The 22,054-nt window shown below is 42.4% G+C and overlaps 1 protein-coding gene across 7 annotated transcripts in view; it reads left to right on the top strand.

The window, feature by feature from the left end:
• The first annotated feature begins 1,156 nt into the window (after positions 1-1,156).
• The window catches only part of PKN2 (protein kinase N2), a 136,166-nt gene continuing 115,268 nt past the window's right edge, over positions 1,157-22,054 (top strand). For 5 of the 7 annotated variants that reach the window (XM_073357141.2, XM_073357148.2, XM_073357142.2 and 2 more), the window contains exon 1: positions 1,158-1,544. In XM_073357141.2, the coding sequence (XP_073213242.2) occupies positions 1,497-1,544 (48 nt within the window). In that variant the 5' untranslated portion in view covers positions 1,158-1,496. Of the gene's footprint in view, positions 1,545-22,054 lie in introns of all 7 variants that reach the window. The other 2 variants (XM_073357145.2, XM_073357144.2) reach the window with 2 other exon arrangements.

Raw genomic sequence — 22,054 nt, 5'->3', positions numbered from 1 at the left:
AGAAAGACAGTCCGCATGTTCACATTTTTGCACCCCATGCCAGCTTCTGCTGGGGAGTGTTGCTGCTTCCTTGTTGCTCAGCAGCAGTAGTATGAGTACACTCAAGCTGTTCTGGCCAATCTCTGCTGGCAAGCCCAGCCTGGAAATAGTCATTGTAATTTATTGTTTGATTTTTTTTATATCTGTGAAAACATAAATTCCAGTTCTAGAGTATACAAGCTATGCTTAAACCTTGTCTATACAAATACATTGCACTGGCTTAACTAACAATCTATTTGTAAAGCAATTTTAAATAGGTGCAAATCCCTGTGTGGACACACTTCCATTAGTTCATAAATGGTAATGATCAGTTTAGACTGAGCCACTACATTTACTGAAACAAGCTAAACTGCTGTAACCACACTTGGCCTGGCACCAGCTTAACTAAACTGGTTTGAAATCATATTTGCAGGTAGATTGGAGCAACTTTGTGTTGGCTGTAGACCAGGCCTTAGTGGCAGGGAGGAGGAAACAAATGGTTTAAAAGTGGGATTCCTTCTGACCTGGGGAGGCAATGAGGATAAGTGAATGAGCCTAATTCCCAAATGTGGCAGAGATGCCTCTCCTGCCCAAATCCAGGCACAAACACTGTTGTCTATATATCAAACATATTACTGAACTGCCCCTCAGCCTCCTTCTGGGCTATGTTTGTGTGCTGTATTGTCAAATCCAAGTGGTCATAAATCCTGAGTCCGGCTTCCTGAAATCACCATTAAAAATAATATTGGGGGAGGGGAGGTGGTGTTCTACTGGACTATCTGTTGTTTGCGCTTCAAGATTCTAGCTTTTCACTGCAACCATGAAGATCAGAAATTTAGGAAAGCTGAGAGGTTTATGTAGTAACAGGACTCCAGGAGCTGGGGATTTATGGACGCAGGGCTTCCCGCAAAAAAACCTAACAAAAAATCACGAGTTGGCAACAATGGGGGGCACCATCTCCTCCCAATTTCCCGCTTCACAGCGATGCGGGGGGGTGGCCCCTACCCTCGGCCCGTTCCCGCTTTGCCCCAAGTGGCAAGCTGTAGGGTTCACTCCCCACGAACCTGCACCCCCCCATCCCATCACGTGCTCATAGGGAGCCGCAAAGCAGCGACGCGTTTGCGACAGGGTGACAGCCAAATGGTGCGACAGCCGCGGCGGGCGGCCCCAGCCAGCAGCGGTGGAGGCGGCGGCCGAGGGCTGCCGGAGCCGAGCAAGGAGGAGCCAGGGTGGGGGAAGCGGAGCTCGGGTGGGCAGCCAGCCGGGGAGCGCAGCGCCGCGCTCGCGCCGACCCCCATGAGAGGGGGGGTTCTTGCCCCTCCCGGATCCCCCAGCCTCCCGCCTGGGCTGAGCACTCAGCGCCCCCTCCCCCCGATTAGTCCCGGACCCGGACCCGCCTCCCTCCCCTCCCCGGCGGCGGCGGCGGCGGCGGCGGCAGCAGCAGCAACGTCCAGGTGCGGAGTTCAAACCAGAGCGCAATGGCGTCCAACACGGCGGAGAGGGAGATTCTCCTCACCGACCTCCAGGTAAGCGGGGCCGGGGCCGGGGCCGCTCAGTGCCCGGGCTCTGGCCGCCGCGGGCAGCCCGCTCGCCTCCTGCCCCCGAGGGCCGGGTCCCGTCCCGTCTCAGCCCCGCTGCCTGGAGAATCCAACCGCCCCCTGGCTCCTTCAGGCCCGGCCCCCGCGGCACAACGCTCCGCAGACTGGATGCTGAGACCCTCCCCCCCCCGGCCCGTCGCAGGCCGGTTCCGCGGGTGCTGAGGGGATGGACCCCACCCCATTCCCGTCACATTCCGCCGCCCCGCCTGGGTCCGGCTCTGGTCTCTCTCCTCCCCCTCCCCAGCTGGGGCAGCCGCCTTCCCCTCCGCCAGGCCCCCAGCCCCGTCTGGGCTCCTGCTTAGCGCGCGCTGCCGGAGGATAATCTTCTTGGCCCGAGCCGCTTCCCTCCCTCCCCGGATTAATGCCCGGAGTGACTCAGGAAGCGTCCCCCCCTCTGGGCAGGTTGTTTGAGAGTGAGCTGAAACGGCCTCTCCAAGCCTTGGCTCGAGCTCGCAAACAGATTAATAGCCCCTGAAATCCTTGTGCAAGTGGTGTGAGGTCCCTTCTCTTCCACGTGCCGCTGCCGAGATTTCCCTTTTTCCTCCTCGCTTCGTTCAGCCCCTTAGGTGCACATCAAGCTATGTTTACAAACACCCGAGTCGGTTCATCGAAGGAAATAAACGTAATTGGCTAGTCAATGTTGGGCACCCTATGCATAGTAGAGGATGTGAAGTAGAGCAACTTTTTCAGCTGTGTCACTTGCAAATGCTCTCTCCAGCAGGGAACCAGTCAGGTCTAATTCCAGTCTTTTTCTAATAGAAAGTATTTTTCTTTGTTTTTGTTTTTCATTCCTGTTGAAGTGCTTGATGATCATACCAGATGCAGCTTTTCTTGTATGTAGGCTTTGGACTCATAATCCATGCAGAAAAGAAAATGGACAGATATAAATGTAGCTCAGTGCATTCAGAGAACTCTTTTCTTTAGTTATAGAGTAATAACTGGTAGAATGTTATGAAAATGCAGCTGTTTGTCATTTCCAAGCCTCTCTGAAAACCAGTTTCTTTGATTTGTGTGAAGTATGGAGTTAGACTATGAACAGTGTAACTGTTACAGTTCTCCAATATGTTTTGACTACAAGACTAAATAGAGATTTTTAGAGTAGACTTGCTGTGTACTTCTACTGCATGTTAGATTATTTCTCAACTAGGAAATGGATTTTGGTAGCTCTTGCCCCCTGTTCCCCAAGCCTCTGTTTAGACTTCAGAACTTTACTAAATCGATACAAAATAAGGCGTTACAGTTTTTATAGGGCAAAGATGCAACTATCACTTTCAAGTTAATAATAGGATAATAAGCTAAAGAAAAAGTCTGTAACTGGAAAGCATGTAATTTGAGTGGAAATGAACAAAAGATGCCTGAAAGGAAGATGTTTTACTTTGAGTAATTTGCATGTAATTTTTTTAAAATATAGTAGTGACGTTTACAGTATGTACGTGCTTACTGCTAAGAGTCTAGGGCAGGGGTGGGCAAACTTTTTGTCCCGAGGGCCACATCTGGCAATAGAAATTGTATGGTGGGCCATGAATGCTCACAAAATTGGGGTGGGGGTGAGGGCTCTGGTTGGGGGTGGGGGCTTTGGGCTGGAGAGGGGTGGAACTGGGGATGAGAAGTTTGGGTTGTAGGAGGGTGCTCTGGGTTGGAACAAGGGGTTTGGAGGGCAGGGGGATCAGGGCTGGGGGTTGGGGTACAGGCTCCGGCTGGGGTGCGGGCTCTGGGGTGGGGCAGGGGATGAGGGGTTTGGAGGGTGGGAGGGGGATCAGGGCTGGGGCGTGGTGAGAGGCTCAGGGGTGCAGGCTCTGGGCGGCGCTTACCTCAGTAGCTCCCGGAAGCAGTGGCATGTCCCTTCTCCAGCTCCTACCTGACTGTGTGACCAGGCAGCTCTACGCGCTGTCCTGTCTGCTGCCCCTGCAGCTCCCATTGGAATGCCGGAGGGGGCCTTTGGAGTGCAGTCATGCCGCTGCTTCCGGGAGCCGTGTGGAGCAGCCCCTGACTCTGCTTCTTGACTGGAGCACAGGAGAGGGGCCATGGAGCGGCTCCCAGCCGTGCGCGCCAGCTGGAGCGTGGCAAGCCTCAGACCCTGCTCCCCAGAGGGAGCTCAAGGGCAGACTTAAAATGGCTGGCAGGCCGGATCCAGCCCGTGGGCTGTAGTTTGCCCACCCCTGGTCTAACGGAAAGAATGTACAATGAATACTGAGCATACTTCATTTACTTACTGCAAGGGTAGTCAATTATTTTTTGTCATGGTCCATATTTTTTGGTCAAGGTATAGTCAAGGTCCAGACTCTAGAGAAACATTTTTCACGCCGCAGTAACAATAATGATAATAAGTAAATAAGAAATGTTGTGGTCCATTCAAAACCATCTGGCAGTCCGGATTTGGCACATGATCTGCCTATTGACTTACTGCCTATAATGAGAACAAGACTAAAGGCAGGGTACTAGCTCAAAAATTAAACTCCAATTGCTGGTTCATAACATGACTTTCTATAGAAAGTGTTTGTACTGACCTTTTATAAACTATCAGTGTTTTAATAAAACTTGATATTGCTGATACCCAAGTTGTGTGACGTTTTTGAAACATCCCTGTGGCTGTTTAATTAAATGGTTGTCACAATGTTACATATACAAAAAAGTGAATATGAATAGAGGTGAAACTGAATTTGTTTAGAAATATTTATTAGAAAACTTTGTAGCAGAACTGCATAGTCGAGAACAGTGACATTTTTTGTGAAAAAACCAAGAGTGGAACAAATCCTGTGTCTTCTGTATTTTCTATACTACTAGTAGTAATATATAATATGTACCAATATATGTAAAGCTAGCTGTCAATACAGGAAACCTACAATATTAACAAGGAAATCCAAATGAAGTTTAAATTTATTATTCTGTCAATTCTGCAAAATATAGAAAGGAGTCATCATATCAGAATGGACAACTTTGTGGAAGTTATATAATTAGTTTTATATCCCATTTTCCTATCCTTTTATATTATTCACTTAAATCGTGGTTTATTAGATTTTTATTTTTTCTGGAAAAATTGCATATTAGAATTTTGAATTCACCACTCTTATTATTTAAAATAAGACGTAATGAGGTGTATTAAATCATGTACATGAAAGTTTTTTCTTTGAGCTGGTTTCAGTATAAGGCACTTAACTGTAGTTCACATCAGGAGTGCACAGTTGCGCTCACGTTTCTTTAATTCACTGGCACATTTTTTACCTACAAGTAACCTCTAAAACTACTGTAACTGATAGGGGTTGGAGAATTTATTTTTACTTTTACTTTGTGTATTTGACAGAACTTTCCCTAGGTAGTCAAGATACTCTCCTTTTGTTCATGTGGGTCTTTTGACAAGAAAACTTGGGAGCACTTGTACTGGCTGAAACGATTTCTAACTCATTTTTGTGAAATTGACAGATTTCCTGTTGAAGGTCCCATACAGCGACCACTCTAAATGTCTCATTCAGTTTCCACTGTAATTTCATTCAGACTTTAAAGACCATTTTTAAAGCCTTGTGTTTTCCCGAGTCACATTTCACTGTATTTTAGTCAAGTTAGCTTGGGATTCGGCTATGTGGAGTAAGGAATTGAAGAATGAGAGAACAATAAACTATGGCTTCCAGTGTGTTTGCTGGTAATCTGGAATTTCTCAGTAACAAAATCTACAACTTTGTTTTCTCTGACAGCAACATCATTACAAGATGCTGTAAAATATTTTATATCTGTGTTAATGGAGAGTATTAAGAAAATGTTAAAAGAATGCATAGAACCAACTGATCTTACAGTAAAGATTCAAAGCATTACCTAAATCAGGTATAGTCTAAGTATTTGCTAGAATTTTGTAATTAGAAGGTAATGTTTAGTTGTTGGACAATACTTCAGTCTTGGCAAAATACAATGAGCATGATAAGGCGAAAACATTCACAAGTAGCTGACAGTACGGTTTACTAGGAACTGATGCAGCAGTTACTGTAGCAAATATGCTTGTTTCGAAATGAACTTGACTTACAAAGAGAGATTTTGCTAACTTTGACATATTAACTGGACACTTCTTATATAGCAAACACAAGGTTTGACTGTATATCTGATTTTTTTAAAAGAAATTAAACTTAGTTTCTTTTGGTTTCCATAAGTAAGTAGGAAAATAGATTTCAGTTGATACCTTAATTTTCTATATCCATCTTCAGTAAAATACAAAAAAGTTAAGAGTACTGGATTGTTTACAGAATTATTAATGAGATATGGAAAAATCTTGCACTTGTCTCTAGGTTGCTGGTTCAGATTTGTCAAAGGTCAGAAATACAGATCCATAGCTATCAAATGAAGATATGTGAAATGAGTTTGGTGGTCTGTCAGATTTTTTCATAATAGGTTCTGTTTGGCATTCTTGTTGGCTTATCAGATGACACTGCCAAAGTCATGGAAAACGAACTACCTTTTTACCTCTAGAGACAGTCCCTTCATGTCACACAATTCAGGTACTTCTACAGAGTGATAGGGGTGAGGAAGAATAATCACTTAGGTATAAATCAAGTATTATAACTCTTTCCTGTTGTGCTACATAAACAGTAGTAGTAATTTTGAGAGAAAGACGGGAATTACTAAAAGCCTACGCAAAACCTGCTTTTATGACATTTTGTATCTTACATATAGAACATCATCTATTTCACAACTTAAACAGATATGTTTAAAATAAAACACAATCCTCCCTTCCAAATATCTACCATCTGCATCGTAAGCCATCCACATATGCTCCCCTCTTCAGCTTCACAGGGAGAAAGTTATTACAAATGATGTTTTGTGTGTAGTGTTCTGTTTTCTAATTGTAAATTTTACAATTTGTACAAGAAGTGTTGCCTATTTCAGACTACTGGTGCTTCCTTGAGAGTGGTGAAGCTTAACAGAAGCCATATCATTAAGAAGTTAATACAGAGTTGGATAATGAAAATACTTATGCATGTGAATAACTTTACTTATGCATATTAAATTGGACTACAGAATTTATATGAGTAAAGTTACTGATGTGCTAATTGTGTATAGGACCTGGTCCTTAGAGGTACAGGCTTTGATTTTGCTCTTGAAACCCCTTTTATTGATGTTATAGAATATATTTAGATAATTAAATTTCATATTCATTCAAAATTTTTCCCCAAACACCTATTAGCACTTAGCCTTAGTTTGTTCTTTTGAGTTATGTCTACACTGGCAACTGAACGACAAAACTTTCGTCTTTCAGAGGTGTTAAAAAACACACACACACGAAAGACAAAAGTTTTGCCAACAACAAGCACTGGTGTGAACGGCACTTTGTTGGCTGACAACGCTAATGCTGCTCATTGGGAATGGAAGGTTTTTTGTGAGCTGGGGAGCTGATAAACAGCGGCTACGCTGTGTGCCTTTTGGGACACGGTTGTAGTGAGACAGCCCTGTTGCTAAAAGTTGCATAGTGTAGACATATCCTAAGTATATTATTGGCAGCAGTTTTTAAATTTAAACTGAGTGGCAAAGAATTAAGATCTAATTCCACTAATACTACAGGCCATAGCCTAGTATGTTGAGGAGTTCCATTTTCTTCAAATTGGGCTGCTGCAGTTAGTAAATTATTTACATTTTTTCAGAATTAGGTCTTACATGTGAACAGGTATATTTACCTAAATAACAACTTAATTTGTAAATGTCTTTTTCTGGAGTATTCCTATGGACCTGAGCAGAATAAAGGAAAAAATGTTTCATGTTTTCATAGAAATTTGATTTTGATGAAGTCTTCCAGCCAGCCCTGTTACCCGATTTACTAATCAGATACTATATTGCCAGCAATCTTTCCAGGCTAAACTTCACAACAGAAACCTTTCATAAGTCATTTTAAATGTTTACCTCCAAGTGGCAATAAGTTAAAAGGATATTACCAAGTTAATTTAGACAGAAGTGTGTTTTTATTTTTTGAAATGACACTGAACATTATCATAACAGAATGACGGAGAAAAATAATCCTTTCAGTTAACTTAATGGCACATTTTGTATATCACCTTCCTGTACTGTTAACTTCTTATGTTTGTGTTTATTTTTTTCCACACTTCTACATGGGAGTAGAACACTTAAAAATGAATGTGACTGGGAGGGGGAAAGGTTGGCCAGGGTATCAATGACACGTGTAGTACCTGAAAATAACTGACTTATTTTCGAAGTAAGTTGTACACTGTTTTGAGTACTATAAAATTATTTTTGTGTTAAATGAAATGGAATATTGAGTGTTTATGTTTTGGATTAGAGCCCTGGGCTGGAGCTCAGGAGACCGTGGTTCTATTCCTGGCTCTTCCACTGGCCAGCTGGAGCTGGGTGATCTTGGGCAAGTCACTTCACCTCTCTGTGCCTCAGTTGGGATGGGGATAACGATACTGACCTCCTTTATTAAGCACTTTGATTTATGGATGAAAAGCACTGTATAAGAACTAAATATTATTTTTTACTCAAACTTAGTTAAAATAGTTGAGTGAATTTTAAAACTGCACAAGTATCCTAGTTACTCTCTTTTGAATAGTATACTTATTTCAGAAATTAAACTATAAAAGATTACCCTCAAATAACTTATTTGTCTCTGTTCCTACAGAACTAAAAAAACAAAAACAAAAACAAAAAACAACTCACAGCAAAGGCTAAAATTGCCCTTGACCATCCTTTTTTGTCATAGGTATTGAAGTACCTGTAGAGTTGCCCAGTATTTCTCAGATCCTTGAATACTGTTCCCATAACATGGTGAGCTTAGGGAAGACTTCCAGCTCTAACTCTAAATTTCTCTGCTTGTCTGGGTTTAAGATACACTTTAATTGTAATTGTTTTTAACATCTGATTCTCTTTAAACATTTTGAAAAGCTGGAAAAGTTCTTAATGGGACAAAAATAATCCTTAAATGTGTAGTTTTATTGATATGTTGGTTTTGAGACACCTTCTGAACTGATGTCCTGTCAGCTGACCTGTTAACATTATAATTTTTGGCTACCTTTTCTTTTACTCAGCGGTAGTTGGTGCTTCCTGGGTCATTGGATCCAAGACAGTTGCTTTAACTTTTGTTCAGCATCCAGTTACATGGTAATGGGCAATAATGACACAGATATGTATTCACAACATGCATAATATCTCCACCATCTGAGCCGTTTTGTATATTGTGAGATTGGGGATTCATTATGGTAGAATTCAAAATACCCTAGGAGAATTCCTTATAAAAAACTAATTGTACATGCACTTCATGTTGAGGGTGAGGTGGCTCAAGGGATTAATAGTGGGATAGGCAATCTCATCTCTAAATCGCCAGTTCAGCAAAGCATATAAATACATGGGTAAGTGCTTTGCTGAGTAGGGATGAACTGTTGATTCTGGGCCTAAAACATCATTTCACATCTGCCTCAGGTTCATAGTGACCAAGCATTGTGGACTATATACTGTGGTCTCTAATTTTTCCCTATCACCAAAACGCATGTTGCACTTGGCACTAGTTGGTAGTTTCATTGCTCTACTTCGCTAAGGTGCCAGTGATTGAATGAGAATAGAGACTAAACTGGACTTTCACCTCTAGGGATGTTTCCTGCAGAACATGAATGAGACATTTGAATAGTGTGTTGAAGCTTAATTATTACTACCTGTGCTTTACCACTTTTGAGAATAGTGGGCTTAGTTTCTAACATAGTTGAGCTAGCTTCTTTCATAAGTTTTAGATTAACTTTTTAAAAATGATGCTAGGTTGAGTTTTATATTAATTTCATATGCCTGATTTTATAACACTTTGAATGAGTGATTAAAAACTGCTTTATTGTGGCATAAGAACTTGAGGCTTCATAAAGCCAACAAAACACTTGGAAAAACATGCTGGATGGTCTGAGGGTGATAGATTGACAGGGACATGTAAAGCAGATGACTTACAAATTGTCTTCAGTTTCATTTCCTTGAATCAGTGATCTTATTATTGAAAAAAATTAATAAGAATTGAGAATTTTGCATACACAAAGGTCAGGAAACTTAAATATGCTTCTCACAGACCACTTATCTCTTCTTCCTTTAACATATAGTAATGCCATCCAATAACCATACAATTATGATTAAAGTATTTTAGTATTTGTGGTCACAGACTATATTAAAGTGGTTTTTGAAGGGAATAGATTTGTTGTATTTTTCAACCATAACTGAGCCTGTGTATCTTAACATGTTTTGATTTCTTTTAAGTGTAACTTGTACTCTGAATTTCTTGTGTTAATAATGTTTACAATAATTAATAACTTTGCTTAGTTACAACCTAATTTCTTCAAATTTGGCCAAACTCCAGGTGGATGGTTAATTTGGTTTATATGCACTATGTATATTTATTAGCAGCAGCATGAGAACATCATCTACATACACATTAATTTATGTGGGTCTTCTAAGCAGCAACAGGTAAGAGAGAAAGTTTAAAAAAGTATGGTGTAAATAAAATAAAACTGGCATGGGAACTGGGAAGGAGGTTATTTATCCCTTTTAAATGACTGGATTTCAAGTTGGAGTCCATTGAACAATGCATCATTCAAGAAGTTCCTAAATCTTCTTATATTTTTTGAAATAGTATGAGAAGAATATCTTATTCACTTCTGTTACTGATGATGCTGCTGCTTTGAGTGTATAGATTTAGACACTCATTTTCTTCATGTTTATGGCTAGGGCCCTACCGACTTTATGGTCCATTTTGATCAATTTCACGGACATAGGATTTTTAAAATAGTAAATTTCATGATTTCAGCTATTTAAATCTGAAATTTAACCCAAAAAGGAGTTGTGTGTGTGGCGGGGGGGGAGAATGTCTCAAGGTTATTCAGTGTGTGGGTGCGGGGGAAGCGGGGGCTTGTGATACTGCTACCCTTAGGATGGCAACCCGCCTAAAATAATCTTATGACACCCCTCCCCTCCCCTCCCCCCCCCCCCCCCCCCCGGCCGCAACTTCCTTTTGGGAAGGACCCACAATTTGAGAAATGCTGGTCTCCCCCGTGAAATCTGTATAGTATAGGGTAGAAGCACACAAAAGACCAGGGGAGACCAGCTTTCACAGTCCGTGATGCATTTTTCATGGCCGAGAATTTGGTAGGGCCCTATTTGGTACGGTAGATGAAGATACATCCTTGCACAACTCCACTGACTATGGGTTGTGCCAGTTAGTATGAGAGGAGACTAACATGGCTACCACTTTGAAACCTAGGAGGGAAGTGTTACTTAGTCTTTGTCCGTCTTAATGACATTGCTGAAGTTAGATGCATGTTCCTATGCCTTGCATTAAGACCATATGTACACTAGAAGATGTAGATGTAGTTTATTCAAGCAAAACTATGCTTTTGCCTGCATAGCTAATTCCAGCCTCCTCTTTCCACTGAGTGAAGTAGGATAAACGTTTGCCAGTATATAAATGAGTCTACATTAAGGACTTCTGCCAGCACAGGTGTTGGTCAGGGATAACACCTCTTCACAATCTCTACTGACTTTGTTATGCTGGCCGAAATTTGTAGGGTATATATGGACTAATTAGCTAAAATCATCTCTTTTTGCCTGAAGTCCTGTGTTGTTGTTTTTTAGAAATCTCAATTTCCTTTACTGTAGATTCTGTTACAGTACTTAGAGACAGACAAACTCTTTACTTGATGCCTGAATAAGTACAAATCTGAGGATATGGTGTCTGGAGCTGGAAAATATGGGTCTAATTCGTGGCTGCTGTTTGTACTTCTGTAGTTTACTGAAGTTTTTACAACAAACTAATGATCCTATTGAAGATTTTTTTAAACCATTTTCTTTGTGAAGAGGTGGTAAGAAAGATTATAGATTTCAAATTATGAGTGAATCTTATTTTCAGTGTTGCAGTAACAGTGTTTTTCCTGTTCAAGTTGAAAGGTATTTCTTTTGATAACTCTCTGGCAGCATTTTTTTGGGTGACAAGAAAAAGAGTGTAACTGAAACTTAGATCTAGAGCAGTAAGAGAGGAATTAGTAATATGTGCATAATCAGGTATATGTGCTTGCATATCATGGCTTCAAAACTGATCACAGAAGAGTGTGGGGGGAGTTAGCATTACAAAAGTGTTTTCAACTGTACCAGGTTGGAAAGAGTAACTTTTAATTTGGATTATAAATCAATTAAAAGTAATAGGTGGCAGAATTAAAGTGTGCTGGGCAGTGAGACCAAAAATATTGTTCCAACCCTCTAAGTATAAGTGCTGATATACCTCTTTAGACAAAATTTATAGAAGTTGATATTCAGAAGTTTTTAAGAGGTCATGTTTTGCACACTGCCTTTATAGACATAAGAGAACTACATGTATATGAACATTCCAAATGCATATATTACATCCTTGCTGTGTGCTTGTTTGTTAAATTACCAAAGGAAGTAGGTACCAAAACTAATGTGACAGATATTTGCCCGAGGTGGAAAGATGTTTCTGGACTAAGTGATTCAGATAATGTCTCCACATGCAAACAGGCGCAAAGGTATATTAAGGGGTGGGGTGAAGGAATGGAAATCTATCAGAGCAATAGGCACTTTCTCATTTTAAGGTGTAGTTGTATTCTTGTGTAAATACTACAAAGAATCAAGTAAGACACACTGAACAAATAGAGTTGTGTAAACTGTCTATGGGAGTTGTTTGAGGAAGTTACTATTATGTACAAATATTGATAGAGATAATATAGCTCAGATCTTTTAGAAAGTTACATGTCACAAGTTTCTGTAGGCATGGAAATATAAGGGTATCCAAACATCTTAATTATGCTTTATACTGACACAATTTTAAAAAAAATCAGATCTACTGTCGTACATTAAAATTGTGTGGCTGTTGCATAGTGTCGCAACAGGACAGGTAAGGTTGTATGTTTTATTATAACTATGCATTTCTTTACTTTAAGATGTGGGGATTGATTTTAATTTGAACTTTAACTCTGAATTTTCTAGGTTTACGCTTGGTTTTGGAATAATAAAACCTACCTGCAACTTTTATACCGAATATTGCTCATATGTACTCAACTTTAGCTTCTTTTTAACATAGTCTTTGATTATAAAATAGAAGTCCCAGTAATCATGCTGGCTTTTATTGAAGGCGGTGTGCCATGGGTTTTTTTGGGAGAAACAGTGAGAAATTGAAAGTAGATAACTTAAAAATTTTAGATACAGGCAAAATAGAAAGTATATGAGAAGTTTTTTAGCACATCAAAACAAAGCTTTGTAGTTCAACAGGAATTTTAGTAATATTATGGAGTAGCCCTTGCTTACTGTGACCCTTGTATTATAGTTTAAAGCTGACCTATGATTTTTCTGTTTAAAAGCTGATTTTTTTCCAAAGTGTTCTAAAATCCACATGCATATTCAGATTGTCTTGAACATTTCTGGGCTTTAGTGGGGCCCAGGGTAGGTTTTTTGGTGTAAACTTGGGATCATTTTATCTAAGGATTACAGAGATAGAGAGCACAGGGGAGGGAAAAAAGCCTTGTCATAAACTTTTCCATTATTATTATTATTATTTGTTTTTGCTCATACCTATGGCTCAAACTATTGCACTGTCCGTCCATCCCCGCCCCTTTCCCTCAGCCCCAAGTGTTATCTGATTGACTTTGACCTCTGTTAGCATCCAGTACTGCTTGCCCAATGTGGCAGAGGGTATTTTAAAAGTTTTGGGTTCATTCTAGCTCTTCAAATTGGCATGTTTGGGATCCACACTACAATGATTTACACGTATGCCCTGGGACTACTGCTCTGTGGCGAGTAAGAGTGCATAGAACAGGGGCGGGCAAACTTTTTGGCCTGAGGGTCGCATCAGGTTTTCAAAATTGTATGGAGGGCCCGTTAGGGGAGGCTATGCCTCCCTCAACAGCCAGGCGTGGCCCAGCCTCCGACACCCCCCCCCCTCCCCTGGGACTCTTATCCCATCCACCACCCCCTGTACCCTGACTGCACCCGGAACCTCTGCCCCTGACTGCCCCCCGCTGCCCCATCCAACCCCCCCCTCCTTCCTGACTTCCCTCCCGGGACCCCTGCCCCCATTCAATCCCTCTGTTTCCCACCCTCTGACCACCCCGACATCTATCCACACCAGCCCCCTCCCCTCCCCCCCCGGCCCCTGACTGCCCCCTTAAACTCCCCTGCCCGCTTACTGCGCTGCCTGGAGCACTGCAGCCGCGCCGCCATGCAGCATAGAGCGCTGGGTCAGGCTGGGCTCTGCAGCTTTACTGCCCCAGGAGCTCGCAGCCCCACTGCCCAGAGCATTGTGCCGGCAGTGCAGTGAGCTGAGGCTGTGGGCGTGGGCGAACAGCAGGGGAGGGGCCGGGGGCGAGCCTCCCAAGCCAGGAGCTCAGGGGCCGGGCAGGAGGGGCCTGCAGGCCATAGTTTGCCCACCTCTGGCATAGCGGCATGCCTGATATCAGTCAGTGGATCGCTATGGGGAAGATACTAAAGACACTGAATCTGAGCAACAACCACATATTGTGAGTTCAAGTCCTGTCCGTGGCAGATTTCTGAGATTACTCTTTCTGTGTTTTGTTTTGAGGGGCTGTGAAGAATCTAGTTCTGTAAAAAAAAAAAAAAAAAAAAAAAAAGGGTATTTCCTTATCTCACCTATTTGGATCTCTTGCATAGCAACACCAGAAAAAAGAGGTCCCTGAAAAACTCTAGCTGCAGTTGCATATCCTTCAGATGGCAAGTCTGGTAATTTGTTATACCTAACACAGTGAGGGTCTGAGTGTTTGAAGAGGCATGATGGCGTAGTGTAGAATTGTGTTGGACACAACACAGAAAATAGTAGGCTTTCTTGAGAAGTCAGGCTTTGCATGGTCCCAGTGTCTATTGCCAGTGACCAAAGGACAGAGTTAAATTTATATGGGTATGATATGGTGTGGGAGACATTACAGTAATTCTGTATTTCCAGGTTTTCAGAGGTTTGTGTTAAAGCCACATTGTGGAAAGGCATTGAGGTAGCACTGGGCAACCTTAAAACTGTGTTAGTGAAGCTTTTTGGCAGTGAATTTTATGTCATTGAGTGAAAAGAAAATTGACTTGATGAGTGCGCTGTTGAAGCAGAAAAGATGCACAGTAAATAGAACATCAAACTTTTGGAGTTGGAAAGAGCTACTGTTGCCAAACTTCAGGATGGACGTTTAGGACCCAAGAACTCTTTCACTGTAGACCTTGAAAGTATGTGGGTTTTTTCCCTTCCAGGCCTGACTGTTCTTGTAACTTGGGTAGCACTGTTGTCCAATGCAGTTCATAAAGATGAAGTATCTGAGCTAAGAAGTGGTATTACAGTTGAATATGAAAACATTTTCATCGTATTTATCAGTTATTGAATAACAAATATTTTAAATGGTTCTTCACTAAAGAAAACAAACAATCCTGGGTTTCATGTCTGCAATAATATAGTATGCTCAGTTGTGGCATGAGTGAGTGATTGTATAAGATACTGATTAGACCTTCCTTGGACAACTGTGTGCAGTAATGGTTGTCGTGTTTTAGATGCTTAGCCTGGCCAAAACTCCACAGCATATTGGTACAGAAATCCCTTGTTAGTTTCAAGTAAATCTGTTTATTGAAATATTGTTTTTAAGTTTTTGTTTTATTGGCTTCTGTTTAGCCAAATATTGGCTTTCTTCCCCCACTCTATGGCCCAAATCAATCCTGGGTCTTTTTTACTTGTCAGGATTGTTATCAGTGATGCCATTAGAGTTTTGCAAGTAGGATTTCTTTTTTACCATCTCTGTTGGCTATAATGTGGCTTTTAGGTAAGCAGAGCAAAATGATGCTCAATGTTTTTCATGTCCCATGGTTCCTTACAAACATAATCCACATAGCATCCCCACAAAGTGGGTTAGTAATAACATTAACTCCAATTTACAGATGAAGAAGCTAAATTACATGGAATATTAGTGGCCAATAAGATGATAAATCCTTGATCCCATCCCAGTGCTCTGTTCCCTAGGTGACATCAACTCTCCAAGCCAATGCAAAGGTAGGTTTTTTTTTCTTTCTCAGCAAAAGTAATAGATTATTTTTAAAAGTTTTGATAAAATGTGTGGGCTAAATACTAAGGTCACACCCCCTCCCTAAGTTAGTGTTAAATTGCTGATGCTCATAATTTATAATGTGTATCACACATTGTAAGATAAAAGTAATTTATCACTGGTTTAGGTTTTATAAACCTCATAGTATCAAGAAGTTCCCTGGAAAACTTAAAGAAAATTGCAAATCTGCAGTCTGGCCTTTGCTTATGGTTTTAGAAGCACCATATTTAAAACAATCAATAGCCTTTCCAATAGCCTATTATTTATACTGTATTAATTTCTAAGCTTAATTGGAAGCTTTAAAAATGTTGTTTTTGCATTGACCTGTTTCAGTGAAAGATTTCTCTATAGATTTAGTGTGTGTAAAGTAAGACCAGATTATTGTTTCTCTTAGTGATGCTGGATCTCAGATTGATATTAGAAGGAAAAGGCTGAGTAAATTGGGTATATTTCCTTTAGAAAAGAAATTTATATTTTAGAATTGTGGGGATACATTAACGGATATAAGATGCTGCTGATTGCCAGCCTTAAATACATGAAGGTGTGTGTAGTGGGAAAAATGCATTAAGCTACAGATTCTAGATAAAGCTTTTAGAAAGAAAGGAGCTCGGGAAAAGGCAAGGGGTATGTTTCAGTCAAGTAGCTTATATACTTATTATTTTATTACTTGACATAATTACTGAATGATGTTTAGATCAGCAGTGGTTTTAGAGATGTTCTAAAGTTAGCAGCAGCACTAGAAAAGTAAAGAGTACTGTAAATTGTACATGTCTGACTACTGCTGTAGCATTCTTGAACTGCTGCCCATTTAGGACTCTGTAATCTCCTTTAATGGAGACATGTTTTCTTCAATATTTGAGTTTTATTGCTAATAAGCTAATATTAAGTTAATGTTTTTAATCAAAGAATGATAACTTTTAACACTTTGCAGTTTCAGAATGATTAAAACTTCACTTGCAATCATAATTCGTCAAGAAGATGGTTTCTTCATTTTTATTCCTGACACTATTCATTAAATTAATCAAATGTGACCAGTCTTGGCATCCTGAGTGTCTTTCAGGATGAGATGGAAGGTTACAGTTTTGGATCTCTTTTAAAACAGATACAATACTACTTAATATTAAAACAAAACAAGGTTTATTCCAAAGTTTTGCTGGTTACCATATAGTCTGATTGGGAAAAGAAGAATTTTATGTAAGTGAAGAGCAAAGATGCATAGCCAATTCAAACTAATATAAACAGTGTGCCAAAAACTTGGCATAAATCATGTTAACTGCTTCTTTGAGGAGAGTATAGAAGAACTTTTAAATAAACAGATAAATAAGTAAATAAAGTCAAGGGATCATATTTGAACTAAATCATGTTTGGGGTGCTATATAATCTGAGTCCTAATTTCTCCCACATAGTATTTCCACTCCAATATACAAGGCTCTTCTCTTGTGGAGAAGGAGGGCCAGGTGCCACTTAATACTGTTCCTATAATCAGCCAAGGGGTTTGCTACATAATGGCAGAGGCTCCTCCCTCAGAGGCTGGATCACAATGCACTCTCAGAAAGAAAAGGAGTACTTGTGGCACCTTAGAGACTAACAAATTTATTTGAGCATAAACTTTCTTGAGCTACAGCTCACTTCATCAGATAGCTCACTAAAGCTTATGCTCAAATAAATTTGTTAGTCTCTAAGGTGCCACAAGTCCTCCTTTTCTTTTTGTGGATACAGACTAACATGGCTGCTACTCTGAAACCAATGCACTTTCAGTACACCAGTTCTGGAGAAGAGGACCAAACTGGAAATCTAATCCCAACAGTGGCAATATACTGCGTTTCTGCCTCAGAACTGTGGAGCAAAGCAACCTAACTAAAAGACACAGCAAACTGTAAGATCTTGTGGATGGTTTTATATTACCAACCATCACTGTAGTATCTGAGTACCTTCCCTGTAAAATCAAGAACAGTAGTAAAGTCTCTAGTGAACTGTATGGAGTATCTGGTGGTTCTCCCTTTTGGGGGTAAATGCTCTGTCTGAAGGAGGATTTCTTATCATTTGTTGCAAAGATTTTTATTTTTTTGAGAGATTACCATATATACTCGTTCATAAGCTGAATTTTTTAGTAAAAAAGGGAAGCATCAGAGAAGGGGGTCGGCTTATGAACGGGTATAGAGTGGGAGAGGTGGGATGCAGCCCCTCCCCCCAACAGAGGGGGCAAGAAGAGGCAGCACAGCCAGCAGAGCCAGAAGGGAAGAGGCAGGGCCAGAGTCTCTCCACTTCTGGCCACGCTGCTCTCCTCCCAGCCTCTGAAGCAACTGCAGATGCGGCCATGCCACCCGGCCCCACCCGCCGGAGCATGCGCCGCCCGGCCAGGCCAGAGTCATCCTCCCTGGCCGGCCCCAGCTAAGGGATGGGATGGGGAGAGTGGGGGATGGGGGTCCTGGGCTAGGGGTAGGGTCATGTGGGGAGTGGTCACAGGGGTTACTCCCCTGACCCTCTCACCCCCACCCCCAACTTTCCCCACCAGTTGCTGTCCCGGCCCGTCAGGGTAAGCAGCTGGCGGGCCCGGACGGTTTGTTTACTTAGTTTACCTCCATGCCTGCAGACAGTCTCTGCCCGCCAGCAGCTTATCCTGATGGCCTGGGAGCCAAAGTTTGCCAAAGTTTGGCGACCCCTGAATTATAGGGTTGGCTTATGAATGGGTCTTACAACACTGACACCACTTTTAACTACTGTATATACTCGATCATAAGCCAGTTCATTTATAAGCTGACCCCTGTAAGATTGATAAGTAAAAATGGAAATTTTTTATGAAAAGGCGAGATGGTATGAATATCTGTGGGTCTGAGCAGATGAAGGCCTTTGGAGAAGAGGAGCACCACTCTGAGCTCTGCTGGAGAAGAGTGACTCCAGCTACTGTTACGCTGTGCCATTTTCCAAGTAGGCAAGTTAGCAGTATCTGTTGGTTTTACTTTGTCAAAAGCTGCAAGAAATCCAACAGTATGAGCATGGGGACCTTGCCTGTGGCCATAAGGAAGTGGTCTCTTAGTGCCACTGGGGATGTGTCTGTGTTGTGATCTGGTCTGAATCCTGACTGTAAATCATCCAGGATATTGGCTGACATTGCATGTTGGCTCCATTGCATGGAGCTTAGTGGTTACTACTACCTCTACTTTCTTCAGAAGAAGGTCATGAGCTCAGCAAGGGGTGAGTTTGGTTGCTCCCAAAATGGAAGAGGGGAAAAAGGGACAGGATGGGCCAGGTCCTGTGAGATTTCCAGATGCCACAGGATTCCTTGGGTAGGCTTGAGGACTCATGGGATTTCGCATGTGATTTGGAGCCAGGATAGGACCCTGTGGTCAGGGCCACTTCCTGTTTGCTGGTTTCCAGCAGCCAGGAATTTGAGTCCACTGATTCAGAGTACTAGCACAGAAGGCCAAAGAGGTGCCCAAACAGATGCTGGCAGCCCTATGGAATCTTGGTTGCTAGAAGCAGTATCTCTGGCCAAGGGAGCACTTGTACTTTGCACCTCTTTAGCTTACACAGTAACATCTGTGGAGTTCCAGGCATTGGGGAGGCTGTGGGTCTACCCAGGGCCTGGTCTATACCAGAACTCCATATTTGGCAGTTATCTCAGGTGCCCTTTTACTGCAATCTGTGGGTCACATGCCAGGGATTTATGGTCTGCAGGATGCTGGAGAGTTGGGCCCTGGCTGCCGGGACACAGAGTGATGTCAAAAAGAAAAGGAGTACTTGTGGCACCTTAGAGACTAACCAATTTATTTGAGCATAAGCTTTCGTGAGCTACAGCTCACTTCATCGGATGCATACTGTGGAAAGTGTAGAACATCTTTTTATATACACACAAAGCATGAAAAAATACCTCCTCCCACCCCACTCTTCTGCTGGTAATAGCTTATCTAAAGTGATCACTCTCCTTACAATGTGTATGATAATCAAGTTGGGCCATTTCCAGCACAAATCCAGGGTTTAACAGGAACGTCTGAGGAGGGGGGCGGGTAGGAAAAAACAAGGGGAAATAGGTTACCTTGCATAATGACTTAGCCACTCCCAGTCTCTATTCAAGCCTAAGTTAATTGTATCCAATTTGCAAATGAATTCCAATTCAACAGTTTCTCGCTGGAGTCTGGATTTGAAGTTTTTTTGTTATAATATAGCAACTTTCATGTCTGTAATTTCGTGACCAGAGAGATTGAAGTGTTCTCCGACTGGTTTATGAATGTTATAATTCTTGACATCTGATTTGTGTCCATTTATTCTTTTACGTAGAGACTGTCCAGTTTGACCAATGTACATGGCAGAGGGGCATTGCTGGCACATGATGGCATATATCACATTGGTGGATGTGCAGGTGAACGAGCCTCTGATAGTGTGGCTGATGTTATTAGGCCCTGTGATGGTGTCCCCTGAATAGATATGTGGGCACAGTTGGCAACGGGCTTTGTTGCAAGGGTTAGTGGTTCTGTTGTGTGGTATGTGGTTGCTGGTGAGTATTTGCTTCAGGTTGGGGGGCTATCTGTAGGCAAGGATTGGCCTGTCTCCCAAGATTTGTGAGAGTGTTGGGTCATCCTTCAGGATAGGTTGTAGATCCTTAATAATGAGTTGGAGGGGTTTTAGTTGGGGGCTGAAGGTGACGGCTAGTGGCGTTCTGTTATTTTCTTTGTTAGGCCTGTCCTGTAGTAGGTGACTTCTGGGAACTCTTCTGGCTCTATCAATCTGTTTCTTCACTTCTGCAGGTGGGTATTGTAGTTGTAAGAATGCTTGATAGAGATCTTGTAGGTGTTTGTCTCTGTCTGAGGGGTTGGAGCAAATGCGGTTGTATCGCAGAGCTTGGCTGTAGATGATGGATCATGTGGTGTGTTCAGGGTGAAAGCTGGAGGCATGTAGGTAGGAATAGCGGTCAGTAGGTTTCCGGTATAGGGTGGTGTTTATGTGACCGTCGTTTATTAGCACTGTAGTGTCCAGGAAGTGGATCTCTTGTGTGGACTGGACCAGGCTGAGGTTGGTGGTGGGATGGAAATTGTTGAAATCATGGTGGAATTCCTCAAGGGCTTCTTTTCCATGGGTCCAGATGATGAAGATGTCATCAATATAGCGCAAGTAGAGTAGGGGCGTTAAGGGACGAGAGCTGAGGAAGCGTTGTTCTAAGTCAGCCATAAAAATGTGATGTCAGGAAGCCAGTCACTTTACAGGTCCATAGGCTGTTAGTTGAGGTTCTTCCTTGGGTCTGCTACTGATTGTGGGTTGGGGTGCGGGGGAGGCTGTACTTTTGAGGGCAGCCTTTCTGTGGGCTTTCTTTGGAGCCTTTCAGGTCAGTGAGCTGGTCCCTTTGGCCAAAGGAGGCTCTTCAAGGAAGTCTCTTGAACTGCAGGCTGTCCTGTGGGGAGGTAATTTTCTATGGCTTAAGATCCGCAAGCTGAAAAATGATCAGATTGGGATGGGCGAGGCTGTTGCTTTGCACCACTCTGGTGAGGGGAACCTGTCCTGTAAGGGCACTGCAAGCATATGTGGCTCAGTGGCCACCCGGTGAGGATGCCGTGTTCCTGCAAGTGGGACTGTTCCTTCCTAACCAAATTCCAGTTTCTGGGAATGTTTAAATGGAGCTGTCATTCTTGAGCTCCCCACTGGGAGAGTATGGCTCCCACTTGTTCCGGATAGGGGTTGCAACACCAGCTGCCCAGTTGGGTGGATACATCAGAGGTCCAGGCTACAGGGCATGGACAATCCATCCTTCACCATGTCTATCATGTAAAATGTTCTGGAGCACTCCCAAGGCTGGATTTGTGGGCATAGCGTTGTGCACTGGACTTGCAAGGGAGCGTGCAATTTAGGAAGAGGCTTGCAGCTGGGCCTCAGGCTGAACACTATTTTGTCTTTGCATGGCAAATGGGGCATTGCTGGGACCAGCTCATGCCTCTTTTGCATGGGCTGATGCCTGATGAGGATACACCAGACCTCTTTATCCACCTAGAGGAGAACAACCTGTGAACATGTTCCAGGCTCAAACTGATTTGGAAAGCTAAGCAGGATATTGGACAGCTGGTGGACATGATACCTGGTGCTGATATAGTATGGTTGGAGATGCTGGCCCATAGGCAGACCACAATTCATCCACGTAAAGGCGGATAGGGCCCGGAGGAAGTATCAGCATGGTTGTAGTCCAGAGATGGCTTGGTTATCAGCCCAGAGTGTGGCTGAGCTGTATCGAGAGGATGGCATATACTTCTCTGATATAGGTACCAATTTTGTTCCTGGGTGATCCCAGTATTGGGTTGGCCAAACTCCTAGGTAGCCCATGCAAGGTGGGGTGGATGCAGTCAAACTGATGCTGGCACCTCCTTATGGCAGGTGCCCAGTGCAAGAACTCACCTTTTTGGATTT

The sequence above is a fragment of the Lepidochelys kempii genome, chromosome 8 (assembly GCF_965140285.1).
Source record: "Lepidochelys kempii isolate rLepKem1 chromosome 8, rLepKem1.hap1, whole genome shotgun sequence".
NCBI lineage: Eukaryota > Metazoa > Chordata > Testudines > Cheloniidae > Lepidochelys > Lepidochelys kempii.
Note: the sequence above shows the minus strand (reverse complement) of the source record. Positions and strands in the feature narration are given on the sequence as shown.